Source organism: Dunckerocampus dactyliophorus, chromosome 20 (genome assembly GCF_027744805.1).
Source record: "Dunckerocampus dactyliophorus isolate RoL2022-P2 chromosome 20, RoL_Ddac_1.1, whole genome shotgun sequence".
Lineage (NCBI taxonomy): Eukaryota > Metazoa > Chordata > Actinopteri > Syngnathiformes > Syngnathidae > Dunckerocampus > Dunckerocampus dactyliophorus.
Genome location: NC_072838.1, coordinates 3515128 through 3530836, shown reverse-complemented (window position 1 = coordinate 3530836; position 15709 = coordinate 3515128). Strand labels below are relative to the sequence as shown.

Below are 15709 nucleotides of genomic sequence, written 5' to 3'. Positions count from 1 at the left end.
AAGTGGAAAACAATGTCCTTTTGTTCTTTTATATGTCAATTTGACGCTTCCAAAATATTTTTTCCTTATATTGTGACTTTTTTTTCCTCATATTACCAATTTTCTCTTATTTTTTTTATAACTTTTCTCTTAATGTTTTGACTTTTTAATTTTTTTTAATTCACGTGGATACCTGTTACGGGAATGAAGTCATAATTACAAAAAGAAGATTTACAAGAAAGTTAGTTGGAAAAGTTGGAAAACATCAGAAATGGAAAAAAACTGCTGTAATTTTATGAGCATAAAGTAAAAATATTAAGAGACAAAAGCTGTACTTTGAGACAAAGTCTCAATTTTACAAGAATAAACTTGTAATATGAGGAAAAATGTCATTTTAGTAGCGTTGAAATAGTAAACAAAACTGTAATTTAAAAATTAGGTTGCAGAAAAAGTTATGTTACAAGAATAAAGTCTACATATGTGAATAGTCATTATTACGAGAACATTTACAAGAAGGAAGTTAGAAAATAATTTAAAAAATGTAGAAATTGAAAAAACTGCTATACTTTACAAGAATAAAATAAAAATATTGAGAAAAAAGTTGTAATTTTACAAGACTAAACATGTAATATGAGGGGAAAAGGTTGTCATTTTAGGAGAATGGAGTGGAAATACTAAATAGCAAAATAAAGTTGTCATTTTAGGAAAATTAACTTGTGATAAGGTTTTTAAATTATAGGAATAATGTCACAATATTATGGGAATAAAGTCATATTACCAAAAAAAAATGTATGAAGATTATGATTTGGAAATCTAAAAAAAAAAAAAAAAAAAAATAGCAAAATGGCAGGGGACCAATGAGCAAAGTTGATAAGCTTTTTTTTGTTTAACCGATATGACAAAGCGGAGGTGAACTCTTTTATTGAAATATATGCAACTGAGCATATCTTTACAAAACACCAAAATGGCAAAGTTGCATCTTTTCATTTTTCATTACGTGACCCTTGCTGGAAAAACGTTTGGACACCCCTGGCCTAACTGATTACTCGATTAATCGAAAGAACAAGCTTGAGATTAATCACCGAAGAAAACCATGTTTTTTTTCCAGTCCTAATAAAAGCATGAGTGATGGTCAGCTTCTCCTCGGACTATTAAAAAGTCAACAGACAAGTAACGAGTTATACGTACCGATTCATGCAGCTTGAATTGTTGCATGAGCAGGAAAGGAGAAGCAAGATGGAGCTCCAGGCCCCCCCCCGGTAACCCCCGTCAGTGCAGACATGTTTGCTCAGACGGCTGGAACCAGAATGGTGGGGTCTGACGCTCATCTTCTTCTCGCTCTGCAAAGAAACTTGTGTGCGACACAAAATGACAGACACAAACACTGGACACCGTTTTAAATTTTCAAAATTTTTTTTGTTTGTTGTTCTGTTTGGTTTCAAAATAAAGATCACACAATTGTTTAGAGACAATCTACAACAGGAGTTACAAAAAATAGTTGCCCAGGCAATAAGCATACACAGGTTCTGTTAACTATACACATATGGTTACAAGGTGTGCTCGTAGTAAATATACACAAGGCTGCTCCAAATGTACACCGCGTCGTGGCGGGCTGCCTCTCACCCCCCCCCCAAAAAAATCCAAAACAAAAATACATGGACAGTATGATACAGCACTTACAGCACTAGAGAAATGGCCAAACAAAACACAAGACTCTCCTCTGTACAATTCACCCCCGTCTAAAGCGTCACGGCAAAGTCAGCAAAAACCTTTTTTTCTTTTTTTGGTTAAATTTATTTATTTATTTATTTTTTACACACGTGAGCACTTTCCACGAGGTGAAGCGTTCCTATAAAAAGATCATAAAAAAAACAAAGAAAAGACAGCACGATGTCTAACAGAAGCAATAGATGTCAGTGGGAGAGGTTTAAGTTAAGCAGTGACACGATAAAAGCAAGCGTGGCCAACGTTTGTACAAGTATACTACGCCGTAGACAAAGGGCTTCCCCAAAATAACAAAAAAATTGATATTACAATTTACAATATACAACAACCAAGGAGGTGAGAATATACACTGAAATGCACAGGGTGGGGTTGGGGGGAGGGGGGTTTCCTAACTTTTTTTTCTTCTCCAGAGTGAGCGCTTTTTCTTTTTTTCTTGTCATATACCAAAAAAGGGGTGGTAAATCACTTTTACATTACAAGGGTTTACAAATGTACAAGTATACACAAGTATGTGGTCACTACTAGGATACATTATAGATACAGAGTCAACATCAAAAACCAGAAAAAACTACAAAGTTTTATATATATATTTATATATATATATGTATGTATATGTATATGTATATGTATATGTATATGCAAAGGTCTACACCAAGTATACACGTTATATTTATAGAAGCAAGACCGGAAAAGGAATCTCCCATGCTAAATGATCTGGAGGCTGGTTAGCGTTTGGCATGTGTGTATTCCTCTACCATTCGCAAAAAATTAAATAATCATTACAGCGGTAAATAGGGGAGGGGGGCACGAGGACAGTGTGTGCAGCAGTAAGTGAAAGAAAAATGGGGGGGAAAAAAAGAAAGAAAGAAAGGGGGGGGGAGCAGGAAGCCGAAGATGTCTCACTACTCCCACCCCAAGTTCAGCAGGGCAAGCTCGGGTGGTTGAGGATGTGTGTGTGTTTGTGTGTCAACTAAGAGGCCGCCTGTAGCAATAGGCTCCTACTGAAGGGTTGTCATGGAAACAGGGACAGGAGAACGATTTGGTGATGGAGGAGTGGGGGTGGGGGTACATAGGGAAAGAGGGCACCATTACTTCAAGGGTCAGACTGGTTTACATGATGCCGTTGGGGGGGCCGCACAGGGGGCCCAGGTCCACGCCGTTCTTCATGTAGTACTTCTCCAGCTTGGCCAGGATGTGTTTGCCGTACGTGTACTTCCTCAGCGTGGAGATGTGGGGTCGGATCTGCAAAGGCACAAAACCCCCATAAATACTTTTTTTGTTGTTGAAACAATCTCCATCTGTCTTCAATAAACCACCTCAATCTGCATCAATGTGTTTAAAAATAGGCACAGGCGGCACACATATATAAGCCTTAAGCACACTTTAGCCAATCAGGACCCTGAAGTAAGTCATTAGGGCAAAGGCATAACAACAAAGTCTAAGACTAAGTTACTCCTAAATACAGTAGTACCTCGCATAACATAAACCTCCTTTTACATAAATTCCACTGAACATGAAGAATTTATATAAAGTTTTTGCTTCGTATTACAGAAGAAATTCCATATAACATGAAGCGTCAAGTCAGTGCAAGTCTTTTTTTTTTTCCAATCAAATTTATTAATGCCTCAAGTCGGTGTAAGTTCAGACTAACACTTGGTGACGCCTTCTGACACATCATACTCTCATTGGCTGATTTTCGGAGCACCGCCTCTGCTCTCATCTCATTGGCTGATTATCGGGGCACCGCTGACTGGCTGACTTATACAGCAGGTACGTGAGTTTGTGTGAGAGACAGGCTCGTCCCTTCAAACTCCTTCCTCTTCATAGTCCCCCTTAAACCAACTTAAACAATTAAGTGAAGTTACAAATTAACCTTTTGCACACAGCATTATCGTGTAGTGCGTGTGCGTTTGTCTGTGAGACCAGCTGACTCTTAGACTCTTTGAATCGCGTTTCGACTCAGGCTAGTCCTCCTCCTCCTTCCTGCCTCCACTTGTGCTCCTGATCAAGACATCTCGTGAACGGTAGGATTGTTTTTGTTTTGCAGTTTTATTCATTTACAGTAATCTTATTTATTACCTTATTTTATATTGGAATGTTACTCTACTATGTTTATGCTAATGTTTTCTTATATTTTCCCACCATATTTGGTGGACTTTGAATATTTTGAAGTGCCAAAGGGGTGAGTTTGGGAAGATCTTGGAACCGATTAGGCTATTTACATGTATTTTACGCTTCGTATAACATAAAATCACTATAACATAAAGGTTCTTGGAACGGATTATTTACGTTGTAGGGGCGTCTACTGTATCAGTAAGAGATATCGTCCCCCCCCAGTGCTTGTGTGGCCTTATTTGCACATCACTGAGCCCCTGTGTGGTTGCCTTGGAAACCCCTGACACCAATGACCCTGAAGTGGCTCTACAGCCTCTTGACATGCACGTAAACAAAACATTGGCTTGCCTTTCCTTTAGGCCGCAGGCAGGTCAGTGTTTCCCATTAATTCAGTTATGTGGAGTGGTTCGCCACAAATATATTTGGCGCTACCTGTTCACCCTTGCTCATAAACACATTAAAGCGCACCTGCTCTTTGACTGTGTTACTATATTTAGCAAGGACACAGAAACTTCTAGATAGCGGTGCTTGATACAACTTTTTCACTTCTGATACCGATGTTACAGCCTTGAGTATGGGGCGATACCGCTATAGATCCAATCAGATATCAGCACAAATCATAAATACCTGTATGACTTATTTTGTAGTTTTACCGCGCCTTGTGGACGTTTCGGATGGTGTTAGTGGGGGCCGTAGGTTTGTTTTCCAAGGACACCCATGCTGGTTTTTGTGGTGTGCAATGGGGGTTGGTCATGTTGAACCTCCCTGGTTCTGATGCATGGCAGGTTTTGCACTCCGCTTTCAGGTCAGCTAGCACGTTAGCACGTGCTGTTGTAATCAGGTGGGCTCTACCCAGGATAGCGCTGCTGGAGAGAAGTGCTGCAGCAAAGTCTTGAATGGACTGCTTGTATCGGTAAGCTGATATCGGAGATTTTAAATGCAATACTAAATGCAATGCTAATATCGAACCAATATCTCATATCAATACACCCCTATCTCTAGATAGCTTTGAAAAAAGCAACCAGCGACATAACTATTAAGAGTCTTGCACGTATTTCTCCAGGCAGCTCAGTCTTGCTTGTGACATTAAAAATACAACAAAAAGAAGCAAGAAGAGAAATTTCATTCGAATTTCTGAACATTTTCATGTTTTGCAACTCACTTTTTGCTAATGCATCATGGCCAATTACACAAATTCAACCCAACCACACATAGATTGCAGTCCTGTGAGAAACACCCACTGTGCTGATCAATCAAGTGTGAGCACGTCATAGTACGTTGACCTGTGAGTAACACGTGACCTCACACACACCTTGTGCATGACGATCTTGCGCTGGGTGGGCTCGGCCACGTCGATCATCTTCTGCACCACGTAGTTGGCGTACTGGTCCTTCATCATGGTGTATAAGGCACTGTGGGGGCCCTCGGTCAGGCTGCACACCTCGTCGATCAGCACCGCCCGCTCAGCCCGCGACGCGTGCGTCACACACTTCTCCACCACGTTGCTGGAGGGGGCCAACAAGGACAATGAGGGAGGGGTTTATACACCTTTCTTCCACATTCAGTGGTTGTTTGTCTATATATGCCCTGCCATTGGCTGGCGACCAGTCCAGGGTGTACCCCGCCTGTCGCCCGAAGTTAGCTAGGATAGGCTCCAGCATACCCCCGCGACCCTAATGAGGAGAAGCGGTATAGAAAATGGATGTATCCTTAATGGACACCTTCCATTTGTTTCTAATACTGTATACCAGGGGTGTCCAAAGTGCGTTTTGCAGCCTGTGCTCCCCATTTAAATATTTGACATTTGTAACATGATGACAAAAGCTGCAATGCTGCAACATTACACGGTGTTTCCCATTATTTCATTTGTTTGATGCACTTATGATTTTTAATTTTCAAAGTAGGATTCCTTGTTTATAAATGGAATATTTTGGTAGTTAGAGCATAGAAAATCTGTTTACCACCTTCTAAATACACTTTATAACATTATAAGAGCCCTCTAGACATGCAACACTGATTACCTTTAATATAGTAGACAAGAGAAAATAAGACATAATACAGTTACACGTTAGCACTGGGTGAGTTTTCTTCTTGTTCTTTTTGCACTCCTTGTTCTGTACGCAGCATTCTGCATTGGCTACATTTAATCAATGTAACATTACTGTCACCTAGTGACCAGTGTAGAATACTACATATTTCGTAACGTCTTTCATTGAGTCTTCTGAATGCCTAATATTTGTATTTGACTTTAATATTTAAACATTTTATGTTTGAAAATGCTTAATTTAGGCCAAAAAATATACAGTTTGCTTAAGTATGCATCTTTTTGGACTAATACACTCCTGATAATCTTAAGACCAGTTAAAAAATTGCAAGAATGTACATGTTGCACTGTTGGATCTTAAGGACATTCTAAGTAGGGCTTCAAAATGCAAACAGAAGAAATACTCAAAAAAAGAAAATTGAGTAAGCAGTTTATTGCAAACAAGCATTAAAGTGAAATGCGCTGTTCATCAGCCGGTCAAGACCACAAGCTAAAAAAAAACAACCCCAAATCCCTCAAACTAGAAATTAAAAAGAATAAAAATCAAATGTAGAAAAAAGGAGTGAGTAGCGAGTAACTTCGCCATTCTTGTTAATAAGCTGAAAAATGGGTCTGGGCATGCTTGATGCCAGTGTTTCCAGGACGCTAGTGGGAATGTTGCTCCAGGTGGTGAAGATGGCTTCATGGAGGGCATCCACTGTCTGGAACTGATGTCCATTTTTAGAAACTTCCCTTGCCATCCATCCCCAAATGTTCTCCATTGGATTTAGATGAGGGGAACACGCAGGATGGTACAAAAGAGTGAGCTTACTCCTCTGGAAGAAGTGCTTTGTGAAGTGCAGCGTTGTCCTGTTGAAAAAGTCAGTCATTACCACACAGACGAGGGCCTTCAGTCATGAGGGATCCCCCCTGCAACATCTCCACATAGCTGGCTGCCGTTTCTCGCCCCTGCACAACCTGAAGCTCCATTGTTCCATTGAAGGATCGTGATGGCACCCCCTCCACTGTGCCGTGTGGAAAACATCTCAGGTGGGATCTCCTTGTCATGCCAGTAACGTTGGAAGCCATCAGACAAGGGCTGTCAAGGGAGAATTAAAAAAAAACCTTCTTCCACCTTTCAATGTCCAATGTAAATTCCAAATGGCCAATTTTGTGGCGTTGAAGGAGATGATGATTTTTCTTCTTAAAAGCCTTTTCTGGCAGATGGCGTCTGATGGTTGTTGGACTGCACTCGATACCAGTAACAACCTTTATTTTGGCCGATAGCCATATCTTGCCAGATAGCCAATGGGATCCTCCGGCTCAGGGGCAGTGACATTTTTGGGTCTACCACTTGAGTTTTTTGCTCCATGAGCCTCAGGATGTTTGAGGAAGTTTCAAATGACTGTTTTACTGCGTTCAGAGAGAGAAAGCTTTTTTGCCTTTGCTATCACGAGATCATGACCGTGTGAATACCTGACACTAAATCACATTCAAGCCACATTTTTGGCAACAGTTGTGCTTTTGAAGACTGTGATCTTAAACTTTTGATCAGTTAATGAACAGCCTATTTCACTTTCTTCACAATAAATTGCTTTTTTGTCTCACTCCCATTACTTCTTTTAGCATTTTGAAGCTCTACTTAGAACCTCCTTAAGATCCAACAGTGCAAAATTAACATTCTTGCAATTTTTCAACCGGTCTTAACATTTTGATCAGGAGTGTAACAGGCCCAGTCCAGGGTGTACCCCGCCTCTCGCCTGAAGTCAGCTGGGATAGGCTCCAGCATACCCCTGCAACCCTAGTGAGGAAAAGACATAGAAAAGGCATAGAAGATGGATGGATGGGTGGGTGGGTCTAACATGCCATATTCAACCACAAAACAGCATGATTTATTCAGGAATATATTTTGGAAAAATCGTAATAGAGTCGCAAAATTCGACGCGTGGCGAGGCTTAACTGTACAACAAATATAAGTATTTTCAAGAATTCCAAGAACCAGCGGGAGCGGTGGAAAGTTAGGAGGAAAATTTCTGCTGGCTGTGCATGTTTGGCCTCCTACCTGGCAAACTTGTGTTGGCTGAGTCCCAGCACGTTTCCTCTGATCTCCGCCACGATCTTGCTCTTATCCTCGGCTCGGCCGTGCTCCAATACGTGCTGTATCACATAGTTGCCATACTGGTCCTGTGCGCACACAGCAACATGGACATAAGCGTTGGGCTGTGTGTACGCCTCATGTTGTCAGCTGTACCAGGAGTTGCATTAGGTGGAAGACAATGCACTTGTTCAACTTATTCAGTGTCCTTGTTTTGTTGTCGTTTTTTGGACATGGACACCTTTTAAGTTGCAGAGACCGGAAGGGGCAAGCGTTGTGCTGTTCTACCTGCACCAGTTGCTCCGTGTGCTGGTGGAGCTCCTCCAGGATGGGCAGCGTCTGTTCGGGAAGGCAGTGCTCCAGGATGCGCTGGATGACTCGGCAGCCGTAAGGGTGAGTGGAGAGGGCAAACACCTGCCAGACATGTACACACACAGTTACACACATGCCAGCATGCAGCACCATTTGACTAAAACAACACTGTTTCCTATACTTTTTCCAGCGAAGGCCACATGCTGAAAAATGGGAAGAATGCAACTTTGCCACTTTGATATTTTGTAAAGCAACACATGTAGATATGCTAAAAAGTTACATATATGTATATATATTTCAAGAAAAGAACTCTCTCAGCTAAGTCACATATAGGTGAAAAAGTCATCATCAATTTCATTCTTTGCTCTGCGGCTGCGACTTCCGTCTCCAGCATTGCTCCACCCACGGTGCCATCTGATTGGATAAGCAAGCCACAGCACGCATTAGTGGCAGAGCCAATCAGAAGCGGACGCTGTCTTCACACACGCACGCATGCTACCTCGTAGTACCTCCCGACATGTCTGTGAATTACTTGAAAGAAGGCTGCTGATAATGTCGACAGTCTTAAACACTCTGTGATAGTAAAAGCCTGTGTGTGATTGAGAGAGAGCACGCAAAACACTCAACTCACTTGTTTATTGGAGAGAAGCACGCCAAGGTGGAGGCTGGTTAGCATTACATTAGTAACATTTGTTCGCCGATGTGGTTCTAAAGGCTCAGCAGATAATGTATTAGGAATGGCTAGAATGTATGTAAGGTGGAGAATAGTGTGTGTTCACGTGATAGTCACATGAAAAACTCTACAGCTCACGACTGCTACAATAACGTAACGTTAAGGGCCGAGTAAACACAAGCGGCAGCGTTGCTAGCTCGTAGTACCTCCCGATATGTCTGTGAATCACTTGACACAATGCTGTTGGTAATATCAATGGGGAAATAGTCCGTGATTGTACAAGCCTGTGTGTGTGTGTGTGTGTGTGTGTGTGAGGGAGAGTAAGAAATTCAATTCAGTCAAATTGAATTCCATCCATCCAGGTCCGGGTGGCGGGTGCAGCAGTCCCAGTAGGGAAGCCCAGACTTCCCGGTCCCCAGCCACCTCCTCCAGCTCCACTGGGAGGACACCAAGGCGTTCCCAGGCCAGCTGTGAGACATAATCCCTCCAGCGTGTCCTAGGTCTGCCCTGGGGCCTTCTCCCGGCTGGGCATGCCCAGAATACCTCACCAGGGAGGCGTCCGGACTAGATGCCTGAGCCATCTCAACTGGCTCCTCCCGGATGACCGAGCTCCTCACCCTCTCTCTTAGTCCAGCCACCCTACGGAGGAAACTCATTTCAGCCGCTTGTATCCGCCCGCCATCTCCTTCTTTCGGTCACAACCCAAAGCTCATGACCATAGGTGAGGGTGGGAACATAGATCGACCGGTAAGTTGAGAGCTTTGCCTTCCAGCTCAGCTCTCTCTTCACCACGATGATCCGGTACAGCGGCTGCACCGAATAAAAAATAAAACATGTAAAATTTGAGAGAGATTAACTGCCAGCAGGGCCGCACGGTGGTCTAGTGGTTAGCATGTTGGCCAACATAGTAACAGCCTGGAGATCGGGAAGACATGGATTCGTTTCTCCCCTGGGCATTTTCTGTGTGGAGTTTGCATGTTCTCTCTGTGTGTGCGTGGGTTTTCTCCGGGTACTCCAGTTTCCTCCCACATTCCCAAAACATGCAGGTTAGGTTACGTTACTCTAAATTGTCCATAGGTATGAATGTGAGTGTGAATGGTTGTTTATATGTGCCTCGCGATTGGCTGGTGACCAGTCCAGGGTGTACCCCACCTGTCGCCCAGAGTCAGCTGGGATAGGCTCCATCATGCCCCCGCGACGCTAAAGAGGAGAAGCGGTATAGAAAATGGATGGATGGATAGCTGCCAACAAAGTTTTAGGTTGTGTAGGTTGTGTATGTGTGTAAGTGCAGATAAAAACAGGGTGCATCTTTTCCAAGTAAAAAATCTTCTGATTTATAGCTCTCTGGTAGATAAGCATGTTGCTGTACTTCCTCTAAAACAGAATGGAAAATTTCCCATTCTGTACATTACTGACACCTAGTGACCAAAGTAGAATACGACAACGTCTGCAAATGCATCTTCGGAATACCTTAGATTTGTATTTTACTTCACTGTGCCATTTTTTGCTTGAAAATGACATTTAGGCAAAAAAAGTTAAATTTGCTTAAATATTCATATTAAAAAAAATAGTAGGCCATATTGAACCACAAAACAGCATGATTTATTCATTAGTATATTTTTGGAAAACCGTGACTGAGTGAAGTCCTGAACTTCCAAGTGGCAAAGGATTACTGTAAGTGAGACTTTGCACAAAAGCGAGGAAAATAACTGAAGCAGCGTGTTGTGGAGTACATATCCTCTCGTTGAGCTGTGAGCAAACAGAATGTTCTACTCCTAAAAAGGTGCAGTCACAAAGCAGGCTTGGTTATTTTGTTGGTTCATCACAAGAACACTTTATAAAACGCGGCCCCGCCCGCTGCCACAGGGAAGGTGAAAACAAATTCCTGGCGTGCTCGGCGCTACACAAACAAACCCCAGACGCGCACTTGCACAACATGTGGGCAGACGTGCAAAGAGGGAGGTAGACATGCTCAGCCGGAGCCGTTCATTTGCATGGAGGCGCATGCATAACGCGCAAAATGTGTCTTTTAACACGTTATGCTAATGAAACATTTAGCAAGTGAATAGGAGATGGCGGGAGCCGACGGGCTAGGGTTTCTGTTGCCATGGTGATGCAGCACATCCCCTGCAGACGCTTTAGCGTTCGGGCAGACAAAAAAAAGTAGGCACTTTGACATGAAGGGGACACTTGGAAGTGGAAGTAGTGCACGGAAATACCTGTCCCTTGAAGGCGTCTATGATGAAGTGTAGCGCGTGTGGCTGCACGCACTCGATACATTTCTGCACCACGTGGTTGCCGTTCTGGTCCTTCACGCACTTCAACACATGGCCGTCCAGCTCCCGCACCATCTCGCTCTGCAGGCAAGCAAAGGGGAAGGAAGGACAAGTAATCGTTTGTGAGAAATCAAATAGTGCCTCAAAGAATATTCCAGAGCCTCCATTTTTCACTGGGGCTCAGTGTGGCCAACAAATAACACTGCACTTTCAACAGTTGCCTTGGAGTAAAAGCTATTGAGCTCCATTACGGAAGAGATGGATACATCGCACATGCTTCAACCGTGTCTTTGACCCAAAATCTCATCACTCACTTGAAGGAAACAGCATCCCAATGATGTTTTTAAACAGACTCATGTCCAGTATCAGCCAAAATGGCAAAATCACACACTTTCACGCCCCATCGCTACCCCCAACACGGCTAAAAGACTCCCTCTTGATATTCAGTATTTATCTTAGCAACTACGGTTTAGAATTTGCATACTTTTTATACATAGCACACATGTCTAAGACGCATGCTGCTATTGAAAGAGTCCTGAAGGACCTACACAAACATGAGACCCCATACGAGAGCTGTGCCAACAATTACGCCTTTAGAAAGATAATTATGCTCTGTTCTGAAAAAACATTGAGTTCATTGTTGTGGTTTACAGTTGGAAATGTGCTGCATCACACCAACCATCATAACTGTGAAACGTTATTCATGTATAATAGCCTCATGATATGACACATTTTATTATCATTTTCACTTTGGAGTGTTTTACCAAAATTACATTGAAAGAAATCAAGGTGCCAAGCGCAAATTTGAGCCTACAACTATAATTATGATAATATTGTATTAATAATAAATGTTATAGTAATTATTAATAAATACAAAATCATTTGAAATTACGGTAGGTTTGATAAATAAATTTTACAACAAGATTAAGTTAGTTTTTAATTTAATAACAATATTTTTTATTAATAATAAACTTAAGTTCAACATTTTAATATAAAAAATATTTTTTCACATTAATAATAAATACAAAATACCTATATTAAAAGTAAAACTTTAATAAAGAATTATACAAATTAATAAATAATTTTTAATTGGATTTGACAACAAAAACAAGAACTTTTGTCAAAATTTACATACATTTTTTTTAAAACATTTAGCAAGAAAGATTGTTTAAGATTGATAAGTTAAAACAAATTATTTACTTAATATAAATATAAAATAAATTAAGTAAGAAAATATTAAATATTAAAAAACAAAAAATAAAATAAAATAACTATTAAACAAGTAAAAACAAATACTATAAAAAATCTTGATTAATAAATAAAACAAAAATAAGATTTTCTTTGTTAGTGCCTTTTGAAACATCCAAGGTCATCTTACATGCAATAAAATAATCACAATAGAGCATCCAATAAAAATAATAATACAAAAGGAAGAACAGCCAGAGATTCAATACGAACAATCCAAGGTCTAGAGGAATAAGCAGCTTTGAACAGGTGAGTTTTAAGTTGTGGTTTAAAGGTATCGACAAGAGTCCAGTAGATGGATGTGTAGTGGCAGAGCGTTCCAAAGTCTGGGTGCTGAGCAGCTGAAAGCCCGAGCACCGAACGTAGCCATCTTGGAACGAGGAGTCGCGAGCAGGGCAGCGGGTGATGAACGGAATGAGAGGGATGGGATGTGAGGGGAGATCAAGTCACGCAAGTATGGGGGCACCAGGTTATGGAGTGCTTTGGAGGCTATGAGGAGGAGTTTATATTGAATGTGTTGTTGGACAGGAAGCCAACGGAGCTGAGAGAGAACGGGTGCGATGCGGTCGGAGTATTTAGTGTTGGTAGTAATTCTTGCAGCGCAGTTTTGAATAAGCTGAAGTTGATGGGTGAGTTTCAGTGGAAGACCTGTGAGAAGGGCATTACAGTAATCAAGGCGAGAGGTGACAAAAGCATTAATGAGAACTTCTGTGCTGGGAGAGCGAGCGTTGGAGTCGGGAGATCTTTCCGAGGTGGAACGATACATTTACCAAGCAAGATTAAGCGATCAAGATTAAGCAAGCAGTGATTTAAGTGTCTTTTTGACAAATGTCTTTTTGATTTAATGTTTTTTTTAATATATTCAAAATATATTCAAGTTAAAGAAATTATCCATCCATAAAAAATATTTTTCACATTAAAACAAATAAATCAAATAAAAGAGTGCAACTATATCACAAAAGTAAAAAAATGTAATTAATAATAATAAAAACCATGTTGACCACACAGTCACAGTCTGGAGATCAGGAAGATCTGTGCCCGAATCTCCCCTGGGCATTTCTGTGTGGAGTTTGCATGTTCTTCCCGTGCGTGCGTGGGCCATCTAGACATTTCAGGTATCAACTTATTGTCACCCATATGTGAGTAATGGTCTCACCTTGGCCAGCCAAATGAAACATTTCTGCCTCTGCTGCTGCTCGCACAGGAAGTGCTGCTCTAACCACTAGTTGTTTACACTAGGGAACGTCAATAAATTACTATGGTGCTGAAGGAGGTTTGTTAAAAAATGTCAGATTCTAAATCACAACACAAATTGATATATAACAATGTCAAATGATTAGTCGTACCCTAAAAGTATTTTGCACACCCATTTTTTCAAATTTGATCCTTTATTGGATGGACTTTTTTATTGGATGTATCTTTTATTGGCTTAGGGACCTGACTCACAGAGCTTTGTTACAAAAGCCAAACAATACTGTTGGTCATGCTGTGTAATAAAGTAAATTCAGCAATACTATTCCACAAATTCATGTTCGTAACAAAAGCTTATTATTAAAAAAAAAAAAAAAAAAAAAAAAAAAAAAAAAAAAGGATCAGTACCGAATTGGATCAGCAAGACTATTAAAAATAAATAAATAATCAAATCAGAAGCCAAAAAATGTGGATGGGGACATACCTAGTACATTTCAAAACACGACTAATTGCATACTAAAATGGTTGTGGGTCGATTGAGCACCGATTCGTCAATGAATTGTTGCAGGTCTATTAAGGTCATTGCAAAAGGTTACTAAAAGCTAAAAGTCGTGTTTGTACTTAAAGGCCACCCCCCCACCCCCCAAAAAAGAAACGGCTATGGTGCACAACTGTAAGTAAACATCAGCATTCCATTTATTCATGCTCCGTCTCGGCCGAGAGGGCTCTGGCGTACTTACGATGACCTGCTGATCGGAAGGGATGAACTCCAGCGCCTTCTGAATGACCCTGCAGCCGTACATCTGCAAGGCCAGGGAGAGCACGTGGCCACGGATCCTCTCAGCCAGCGCCAGCTTCTGGTCCAGACTGCCAAACTTGAAAAGAACACAAAAAGTCTAAACCTTCTTTTCTCATACGCACACCCATAAAGTACCAAGCCACACTCACACACCTCAAAAAACTTCTGGATGACATAATTCCCAAAGACGTCCACCATGAGCTGGTAGGCGGCCTGCAGTATTTCACTGAAGACAAGCTGGCGCTCGGCTGGACTGGCTCGCTCCAACTTCAACTGGATAAACCTGCACAAGACACGCACACACTGGGTTGGCACAGTTTGATCTTGGCCATAACAGCAAAGACAACACAGGCTGCTGTTGGCCTTAAAATCTAGTCAACTCCAAATTAAAACCAAAAGACATATTACGGCCATATCGTTTTATCCTCTGGGATAAAACGGCCCGTTCTCTGACGGACCCATCACAGGAGATTAAAACAAAAAACAAAACGAAAGCTGAGAGATGCAAGGAGCCTGTGAGGAAGTAAAGGGATGGATGCCAGACTAAAGCAGAGATAAGAAAATGATAGGTGACCAAAAAAAGTCTGACTGCATGTGATTTGGGCACAAGTATCGGGACACTACAAGGCGAGAGAGCTTGTACCAGACACATCCGGTCGGGCTGTCACGAGAAACCCAACTCACGAGGCGAGAGGATACACAAGCTTGGGTGCATGAGAATGAGATGAGATTTTAACATTAATTTTAAGAAAAGTGCAATGAAAAAATATGACTGAACAAACAAAATGTATTTAACCAAGTGACAAAACAGCAGGTGTGTTTTGAAATGTTTATTGTCCCACAAATTGATGCTCAAAAGATATTATTGTCAACCTTTTTTGGGACCAAATGAGCCATTGTTCTGGTAACATATAATAATAATAATAATAATAATAATAATAATAATAATGATAATAAATAATAAATAATAATAACAATGGCCGCACGGTGGTCTAGTGGTTAGCACGTTGGCCAACACAGTAACAGCTTGGAGATCGGGAAGACCTGGGTTGGATTCTCCCTTGGGCATTTCTGTGTGGAGTTTGCATGTTCTCCCCGTGTGCGCGTGGGTTTTCTCCAAAACATGCAGGTGAGGTTAATTGGCGACTCTAAATTGCCCATAGGTATGAATGTGAGTGTGAATGGTTGTTTGTCTGTATGTGCCCTGCCATTGGCTGGCGACCAGTCCAGGGTGTACCCCGCCTGTCGCCCGAAGTCAGCTGGGATAGGCTCCAGC

The 15709-nt window shown here is 41.4% G+C and overlaps 1 protein-coding gene across 4 annotated transcripts in view; it reads right to left on the bottom strand.

The window, feature by feature from the left end:
• Positions 1-941: 941 nt before the first annotated feature.
• pum1 (pumilio RNA-binding family member 1) overlaps positions 942-15709 on the bottom strand; it is a 38308-nt gene continuing 23540 nt past the window's right edge. The window contains exons 18-24 of one of the 4 annotated variants that reach the window (XM_054763062.1): positions 14587-14716; positions 14375-14509; positions 11142-11279; positions 8226-8351; positions 7905-8026; positions 5132-5324; positions 942-2946 (exon numbers count right to left, since the gene is read on the bottom strand). In XM_054763062.1, the coding sequence (XP_054619037.1) occupies positions 2815-2946; positions 5132-5324; positions 7905-8026; positions 8226-8351; positions 11142-11279; positions 14375-14509; positions 14587-14716 (976 nt within the window). In that variant the 3' untranslated portion in view covers positions 942-2814. The other 3 variants (XM_054763064.1, XM_054763061.1, XM_054763063.1) reach the window with 3 other exon arrangements.